Below are 9,856 nucleotides of genomic sequence, written 5' to 3'. Positions count from 1 at the left end.
CTGCCAGTTACTGCAGAGATGAGATCTGAGCTTCCCTGTTCTTCCTTTCTGCATCTGCTACTTAGAAACTGGTCTTTCCTAAAGTGGTGAGATTCCTGAGTTTGGAGAGATTTGTGGTTGTTTTGTTGTGTATTGGCAGGTTGTGGGGCAAGGTTAGTTGTTGGTCGTTTTTTAAAGACAGAAGTTAACAGGAAATCCTTTAAAAATAAATTGTACAAAGCCAAATTCTGCTCTTGTTTACACCTTGGCAAGTCCTCTTACTTCAACATAAGGTTAAAAAACAAGGCAGTTTGGTCATAGGTCTTTTAAACTTTCTTCTTTGCTTATGTTTATAAATAGGTTTGAAACTTGCCCCTACTGAGCTGTAAATTACTGATCTCTGAGTCTTGGGAGAGGCACACGGGGAAGAAGATAATTCCTACTGGAAAAACTCAGATCTACCCCCCAGCCCCAGAATTTCTCTGTCAGGGAAGACAAAAAGTGTAAAAAGAAAATTTTACACAGAAATTTATTCCATGTTCTTCCTCCTTAGATAGCCGCTGATGTGCATGTGTGGGGAGAAGGGTCCACAACACTCCACAGATACAAAGGCAAACTTCTCAGTTGTGAGAGGCTGATAGTTTCAGGAGACAGAATGTAGCTGGAGGTGGCCAGAGAGGAGAGGCAGCGCACGAGGAAGAAGGGCTGGTCAGTACATTGGCAGGTTTCCACTCATTTCCGTGCTGTATTCTTCCACATATTCAAGTGTGAACATAGCTATTTTATGTTCGGTTTGTAGAGGGAACTGAAGTCAAATCTTTCAAGTAAAGCGGAAAGGTGGGGCATATTGAATTAAAACAGTTTGTTGGCCAAGAGCAAATTTAGAGATAGCACAGGTTTCCAGAAGGTGCTACGGGGCATATTCATGACAAATAGGCTTAGCTGGCAGCCATCCATCCATTTTCTCTCCAGAGGTTTTCATAAACAGGAGCTCTGAAGCTGGGAGCAGTCAGGCATCATTCTGATTCTCAATTTCTTTTAAATTTATTTGTGGTGAGCTCAGGAGGATGATGTTCACTAGCAATAGATTAGTTCCTTTATGGGATTGTCTATGACTTTTCTTTGAACTAATATATATGTATTGAGAAATTTACCTGAACATTTTTGTCCCAGTAATTCTTCATATACTTAGGTAGAAGAATTGGGGAAAAAAAACACTTTGCCCATGCTAGTTCTGGTTCTCAGTTCTACCAGGTAAATAGAAGAACCAGTGCATAAAAGTTCAGTTAAATTATTTTAAAGTTCCTGACCTTCTTAAAATGCAGAAATACAAGATTTGTTAACAGGCTGAGTTTAATTCATGTCTCGAGTTGGCTTGCCTTGTCGTTACAATGAGGTGCTCGGCCGATGAGCTCACAGGTTTCTTCGCTTCAGCCTTCACCTGCAGCCTGCCCGTCAGCTGGCATGCTGCCCTGCCACCTGGGGCTCCCTGCTGCCCTCCTGCATGGCCTCTGCCCCGCAGCTGCCTCTCACCCAGGATTTTTTGGTATGCTCGTTTGTGACTGTGTTTCATTATCCCAATCATCCTTTAATCCATCTCTCCCCTGAGCTACAGGGAAACACCACAGGAGCCTGCTTTACTGTTTAATATTTTGCCATAAATTCTTTGCTGTGTTGACTTTAAAGTTGTTTGGTGGGCTACTGCGTGACTTTTCCAAGCAATATAGCCTTTCCTCCTTGGAAACCAATAAATGGCTTGTTTTGCTTTTACTGTGCCAGGCTGGATCTAGCAAGGCAAAGGCCAGCAGTCTTTGTTTTTTTTCAAAATGTTCTGTCAGTAGCTCTGTAATCACCATTTCTATTCAGTTCTGCTTCATCCCAGATCAGCAAGCTTTAAAATACACAGGTTTTTGTTGACAGAACGTTAAAATGCAGTCCTCTGCACTTTCAGATGGATTTAAAGGCACACTTGACACTGAAATTAAAGGGAGCTAGAAAGACCTAAGCCCCTTATATTTCCATAATTTTCTCTGCTGACAAGCATACTCTTTTTTTTTTTTTTAGATTTTTTATTTGTAATGCTTTTTCCAAACCAGTTACACAACACGTGGTTCTGGCCTCAAGCAGCTCTTGTAGCTACCAAACGTCAGTTGACTGTCTTTGCACATCGGCCTCTGCTGCGATGGCTGGTTAGTTGGTGTTGCCTGCTGGGGCAGTCTAAGCAAGCTCTACCAGGACACACCGGTGAGGCAGAAAGTGCCCTACACCTGTTGTTCCACCATGCAGCTGCTGCCCTGAGCTTTCAGCCTCCCATGAGATGGACAGGTCGGGCAGGAAGGGACCAGCTGGTCCAACCTTCAGCTCAATGCAAAGTCAGACCAGAGTGCTCAGTGGTTTTCCCAGTCAGGCTTCATCCCCCAAGGACGGAGATTGCACCATGTCTCTGGGGACCTGCTTTAGTGCTGAACCGCTCTCCATTTGAACATTTTTTTTTCCTCGTCAGAACTTTTTAGTCAAAGTTTTCCTTGCTGCTCCTTGTGATCCTTGCCTCTGATCTTTTGCTGTACACCTCTGTCGAGAGTCTGTCCCATCTTCCCTGTAACTCCCCATTAGGTATCTGAAGACAGCAGATCGGACTCCCTACCCCTTCAACCCTCTCCTCTCTAGGCTGAACAAACCTTCAATGTCTCTTTGTACATCAAGCTGCTGAGAAAATAACTTGAATTGTTGAGAGACACGAGTCTTGCCTGTTCTACTGAAATAGGTGTGTGCCAAGCTAGTTCCAAGGAAAGGACTGCGTGCCAGGCTACATCTTGGCAAGTCAACACACATTTGTTTGCCATGGTTACTACTCAACTGCATAAGCACATTTGGCGTTGGCAAAAAGCCTTTCCTGAGCCATGTTAAAAGGTGTAGCACACACAGAGCCTAAGAAATGGTAGTGTCATTCTGTGGGGGAAAAAAAAAATATTCCAATACTTAGACAAGGCCCTTGATTTTGATATGCTTTTCTGACCCTGGCCCTCAGGAAATCTGGCACCATATACCGTTTTATTACAACTGCCTCAGGCTTACAGGAAGGCTTTAGTCTAGTTCTCATGGATGTTCCTGTCTTTACTAAACAAAACTGTGCCTAGGCTAGGATTACTTTCAGTTGTCAGCCTGAAAAGCCTTTTTCTATACAAAACAGCAAACTGCCACTTTTTTTTCCAGCATTGTGTGACACCGCTGCTCTTTAAATGTAAAACTGCAGAGTCAGTGCGTTACTGAGTGGAGGAGGGACTGGACTTTCCTCCCTCAGTAAGGAGATTTCCTGCCCACACAGGCCTGGAGAGCAGAGATCCCCCCAATTCTCTCCCCTCCTACGGGAGGAGGAACCTGTACCTCATTGTGTTTCAACACTAAGAGATCACGGGTATCTATCTCACTCAGAGGAAAGAATCAGTATAATGTGATAATTTGTGGGTTTGCATTCATGAAGGGTGGCTTTTTTACTGTGTTCCATAAACAATTGTAAACTCTTCCATGGAGACTCTGGAAAATTTACTTGGAGTTCGCACTGAGTGGTTTAAAACAGAAGCCCAGCAATATTGTGCATTATACAGCCCTCTCCCACATGCCTTGCAAGGTCCTTAAAATTGTTAGAGCTCCACAAACCTGCACCCCACTCCAGGAACTGTCTTATTTAAGCATAAATGCTGCTCCAGAATGGATGTTGGGGATGGAGATGAGGGGTCCACATAACCACACTATCACCACTGCTTTGTACAACCAGGCCAAGGCTAAGGTGGGAGAAAGGAGTGAGGGATCAATAAAGTATTTTTTACTCGTGGCAGATCCACACTTGTGTTGATGATGTTGGTACAATGCAGTGTTCACAGTTTCAAACTACTGCCCTTCTGGTCGAGGAGTCATCTATTAACCAAGTTAGCAGTTCTGCCAGGAAATAACCAGGATACCATGCATTTCAGCAGTGCTTTTCATCAGATCATTCCTACTTACTTTACAAACAGAGTTAAGGAAGCCTCACAACATCCCTGTGAGGTAGGTGGAAATTCTTACACCCATTTTACAGGTGGAGAAAACAGGCACCGAGAGGTAAAGCGATTATCACAGCAAGTCAGAAGCAGAGCTGGAAATAAGTCTAAGATTATTATCCTAGGTCCACTGCTCTAGACACTAGAAAACACCAACTCCCACATGCTATTGTAAGCTAAGACACTACCTTTCTCTTCTACTTTCACCTCCTTAGGCGATTTTGACACTTGCACCTTATGCTCCTTGCAGAGAGCCATATGATCAGTTAGTAATTTATTTGCACAGGGAGCAAGGGGGTACACACACCTTTAGGGCATGGCTCTAATTGTCTAGTGACTTCCCCCTTCCCGAGAAGATAATTTTCCCTCTTCTTTACATAAATGTCTAAGTTTTGCTAAATTATTTTTTTCAGTAGAATCATACACTGAATCCACAGCTCTGAGGCTGTTACGCAACTTCATTAGGAATTTCTTGAATAAATTATTAAATTTGTCTCACTGAGAGGGAATAAAACACATTTATATGCTATCACATCCAGAAATAGCAATAATCCTTTGCTCATCTGTAGGGCCTTCCGTCCAAGGACCTCCCATTCTATTACTAACACAATATATCGAGCCTCACATTGTCTTCGTGAGGTAGAAGATGATTCCCAGTGGTACAAGAAGGAAGAATGACTTGCTGGCAGTCCCACAGTGATTTCATTGCAGAGATGAGGCCGAATGCCAGAAGTCCGGACTGTTAGTTCCCTGCCCAGTTTGCTGAGAAGCACTGTGTTGATGCCATGGCTTGTCTTTGGTGGCTACAGATTGGCCAGCAGCCTGGCAGGGTACTTGAAAACTGGCTTGAAAAAAAGATCAGCAAGCAGTTGACTGGATGCAGGAGGAAAACGCTGGCTTGTTTCGTTGTGCTGTCATGAAGAAAAGAGCTTTCCTGCAGCAGCTGTGAAAGAACTGCAGTGTCCGTTCAATGTGCTGCATATAGTGCATTTTACTGAGGCACTCCAGTAAAAAAGAACGACATACTCCACATCTGATGATTAAAGACTGGACCACCTGGCAGCCATATTGTGAACCGTATACCTCGGATGAATAAGCACTCATCTTAATTAGTCCAATGATCTAATGAAGGTATGCATGTCAGAGGCCAGGAACAGGGATGGTGATTAAAATACTTTGTATGTAAAAGGAATTGTCAAGTAATTAGAAGTAAACAAGGGTGGGGGTGATTCATCAAGTCCGTTGGTATCTGGAAGGGTCAGACATTCTGAAGAAGGTGGAAGATACCTCATACCGAACCATTACAGATATGGTGGGGTTTTTTTGACATATAGGAAAGTGTGTTTCCAACTCCCTTCAACGAGTGGGCTGGTTTATGCTTAGAACCTCTCTTATATCTTTCTGTGAAGAAAATAAAAAGATCTCATCTCGTGTAAGTATGGTGATTTTGCTGTTCATCTAAATCTTCGCCCTTGCTTGAATTCTAGTGGAGTACTGGGCACAGTGGACCCTTTTCCTGCTGAAAAACATTCTCTTTCCTCAGTTGCCTTTCGTTTGTGTTAACTGTTCTCCTGTTTCTGCATTAAGAGAGTGGATAAATGGTAGCCTCCAGACTCTCTCTCCACATGTTCCTTCACATGCGTTGCTTTGTCATATTCCTTCCTAAGACTGAGAAAATACCTTCCAGGCTTCCTTCACAAGGAAGGACAACCTAACGGCCTTTGTCCAGGGAGCAAAGATTTTGACCTCAGGCTGCAAACCTTGGGAAAATACACAGGCCCAAGAGGAGCAAAAGGATTAATAGTATTAAAAAAAAAAAGGAAAATACGTGGCACCGCTATGGTGCTGAGGAATCCCAATGCACGCTACAAACTTTCTACATATATACAGCTTACTTCACTCGGCAGTGAAGTCCAGCCACCTTTGCGCTCGTACCGGGCAGCTGCGTAACAAGGCAGGGGAACGCCACCAGACAGGTCAGATCAGTGAGGGACAGAACTGACTGTAACTGGTGGCTGCCTGGGCTGGGGCACAGGGCAGCAGGACTGGAGGTGTGAGCCCAAGCCTACCCAGAGCTCTCTCAGACACCCGTTTGACTTCCATGGGCTTGGAGTGAGCCCTGCTACAATGGGAGACCGCAGGGCATCTTTTCTAGCTAATGGCAGGATGAGTTTTATGTGTTGAACCAAAGACCTTTTTTTCCTGACCTGGATTAGAGCCTGCCCTGGGAACAATGGGATGGGCTGCAGCCCAGCAGAAAGAATTTGCTGAGCTGGCTGGGTCTGAGGTTTGCAGAGCAGAGCAGATGAGAGTGCATACCTGCACTTTTCTGGCATGAGGGTCAGTTTTGGGGGGACATAGCTGCTAACCTGAAGCTTCTGAACACATTGCTGCACTGTCCCAGCCAAAAGGTGCTGCTGTAGTCCTAAAATTAGAAACCCACAGACATTTAAACATTTGCAAGCACGTGCTTTTCTGCCTTTTGTAACAAAAAAGATTTTGTTGAGGCTCTGAGAGTTCTGTGCAGATCTGTTGGCACAAAAAGTCCAAATCATCTTTTGAAAGGCCTTGTTTTACTCAGGACTTTGGCATTTAATAGAGAAGTAGACCACTGGATGGCTCCTGTCTGTCAAATTAAAAACAAAGGATGTCAAAAGACTATTATCCTATCAGATTTTTCAATCTTGAACAACCAGTTTTGTATTTAGAGGTTTAAATGGTCACATAGTTACCCAGACCTCTGGTTTAGGTTCACAGGTGCCTTCAGGACTCTGTACCTGAGGTTTGCAAAGTGCCTGTAAGTCTGGGAGCTCCAGGAGCTGAGCACATGTCAGGATCATGCTGTGAAGGCTTATATTTGGTTTCATGCTCTAGGGGCTCTAGCTGTTTCCTCCTTTCACAGCAGACTTCCCACACTTGCTTTGCTAAATTGAGTTTCAGATCTTTAAGTGACAAGACTAGAAGTACAAAATATCACTTGCATTTTATTCTTTCCAGTTCTCTGAAATAGGCTTGGGGCTGGATGGCCCTCTTGGGAACAAATAATCCATCTGTGGGCATCTGCTAAATCCTAGTAGAGAGCTACTGTTAACCTTGCCAACTGTCAATATCACTTGAAGAGCAGAAACAATTTTGACAAAGGGGAAATACTTTTACCTAACTCAGATTTGCATTCATAGAGAAGTTTGGGATTTTTTGGCCTTTATTTTCCGAATAGAGAGGGGAAACAGCTTATTATTTCAGTGTGTTGACGCTAAGCACAGAATTCTCTTTGTGAATTGAATAACTGCAATTCCATGCCAACAGCGAAGGGGAGATCTGCTCAGTATGCCATAGGTGGAAACAGAAAAAGAAATGCTAGGTACAGTTGTTGATCAGTCTTCCCCCTCACTGGCTGAAAAGACAGATCCTCCCCATAGAGAAATGTGGAACACAAAGCTTCCGGTAAATATGTTCACAGTGGTGACATTTGGGTTTCACTGCCACGTTAGGTTTTAGAAGACATCAGTTATGTGTACAGTCTAGATATTATTATAAGGAGTAAGCTGGCACGTGGAAACAGGGCAAGTGTTCCTTTTCAAATGGACATGCAGGGCAAATAATGCATGGGTACCATGATAGTACCTTTCCAGTTGAGAATCTCAAGAGGAAATAATATTCAAATGGCCGTTTTAGCACTTTGCTTAAAAATATCTTTTGATTCTTTCTCTATCTCTCCTTTTCTCTTCAGCCTTTTCCTTTCCATGTGCTCCCTGTATCCTGCACCTTCATACAGTCAAATCATCTGACCTGGCCCGGCTGCTGGCTTTACTTAGCCTGCTGAGGGGTCTCATATCATTGGTGAGTTCAGCAGGTGCTGAAGGCCCTTCCACTTCGTCGCTCACCACCTCCTCCTCTGCTTTCTTCACCCCTGGCTCTTCCTGAGGTGGCGGCTGCTCCTCTTCTTGTTCCTCCTCCTCCTCTGCTCTTACCTTCTCCTCTTCCGGTTCCTTCACTTGTGCATACGATGGTAACCTCTCCTCGAATGCCCTGGAGAGATCTTCCAATGGTCCCATCCCAATCTTCTCCTCAAACTCGTTGAAGGCTGATGGAAGAGGACTGGGCTCAACCCCTACTTCCGTGAGAGGGAAATAGTGGGACACCGGCTTCTCTTCTTCCAGCAGCTTGTAGCCTTTGGTCTTCGGGATGGTGGGGACTGTGATGGCAGGGAGTGGCTTCTCCGGGACCTCCCCAAGCGGTTCCTCCGCTGGTCTTCTCAGAGCCCTCCGGATCCTTTTGAGGATCAAGTGACTGATCTCCACCAGGTTGAGGAAGAGGGACACGGAAGCCACCACCAGCATGAACATAATAAAGATGGTCTTCTCTGTGGGCCTGGAGACAAAACAGTCCACAAGATTGGGACAAGGCCACCGCCCACAGCGGTAAAGGGGGAGAATTCGGAAGCCATACAGGAAGTACTGACCTACTATGAATCCCACCTCAAAGAGGGTTTTGAAAATGATGTGGAAGATGTAGGTTCTCAGGAGGGTACCTTCCAGGCGAAACTTCTTGGTTGCATCAGGATTGTTGCCTTTGTTTTGGTTTGGAGCCAGGGGCAGCTTCTCTTCATCCACCTCGGCTTGCTGACGCCTCTCAGCTTCCTCCCTCTCTCTCCTCTTCTCCTCCATGCGGACATGGTGCACCGCATGCCCAAAGTACATTAGCGAAGGTGTGGATACAAAAATGATCTGCAGGACCCAGAGCCGGATGTGGGAGATGGGGAAGGCCTCGTCATAGCAGACGTTCTCACAACCAGGTTGCTGGGTGTTGCATACAAAGTCCGACTGTTCGTCTCCCCACACTAGCTCGGCAGCTGTTCCCAGGATCAGGATGCGGAAAATGAAGAGCACCGTGAGCCAAACTCTCCCGATGACAGTGGATTGCTCGTTCACCTGCTCTAAAATGTTCCCCAAGAAACTCCAGTCACCCATTTCTTACTGTCTAAGGAAAGAAAAAAGAAAGAGAATGACCACAAATTATGCTAAATTTAAAAGATTTCAGGTTTTCCCTCTGATGTCTTTTGTTGCTTTCAACTAGTAAGTATTTCCCTAATATGCTTTGAGAACAGAAAGAAGGTTGCTAGCTTCTTTATTTGTCTGGCCATAATGATTTATTAGCAGAAGGGCTGGGACGCCAGAGCAAACAGCTTGCTAAATTCTTTCTTCCATGGCTCTAAATGGGCAATTACTTTTCAGCCAGGGAGTATATTTAACTCCTTTTCCAGGTAAGAGCCTTCTATGGTGCCTTGTAGGCTCAGCTGCACGAGCCTGCTTAGATTTTGTACACATACAGACACTCACCAGCAGTACAGTAGAACAGATTTATCAGCATGCAGCTGCAGTGGTTAGAAAAGAGAGTGAAGTTTTCAAGCACCCAAGCTCTTCTGCATGAGAACTGCACACGAGCCAAACACATCTCGAATTGGTGCCCGTCTTACACCTACACAAACTTGAATTCTCTCTAGGTTACTTATTATTAATTCTACATTAGAAATCACTCTGTTGGGTAAGAACAGCAATTGCAACACCATTACTGAGTTAGGAATACTGTATAAGCTTAATAACTACCATATATACTAGTTTTGCTATATAGTATGCATTATACACAGTATAATTATTTGGTGTTATTGGGGCTATTCATTGTATCCTCTTCTAAAGTCAGTTGCCACACTGGTACTGGAACCAGCCTGGAGGAAAACACAGAGGTCTACAACTGGGACCTAAAAGACTATTTTCTCTCTCTGAATTGTCAGTGCTGCTACCTCAGGCTAACACTAAGCTGTAGGCCAGCTGCAGATATCC

General features: G+C 44.6%; 1 protein-coding gene across 1 annotated transcript; it reads right to left on the bottom strand.

The window, feature by feature from the left end:
* Positions 1–7,783: 7,783 nt before the first annotated feature.
* GJA8 (gap junction protein alpha 8) lies at positions 7,784–8,986 on the bottom strand. The gene has a single exon (XM_009984062.2). It carries the CDS (start codon positions 8,984–8,986, stop codon positions 7,784–7,786), a length of 1,203 nt encoding a protein of 400 aa, XP_009982364.2.
* Positions 8,987–9,856: the final 870 nt, after the last annotated feature.

The sequence above is a fragment of the Tauraco erythrolophus genome, chromosome 1 (genome assembly GCF_009769465.1).
Source record: "Tauraco erythrolophus isolate bTauEry1 chromosome 1, bTauEry1.pri, whole genome shotgun sequence".
Taxonomy (NCBI): domain Eukaryota; kingdom Metazoa; phylum Chordata; class Aves; order Musophagiformes; family Musophagidae; genus Tauraco; species Tauraco erythrolophus.
The sequence above is the reverse complement of the archived record's forward strand: the minus strand, read 5'-3'. Positions and strand labels throughout refer to the sequence as shown.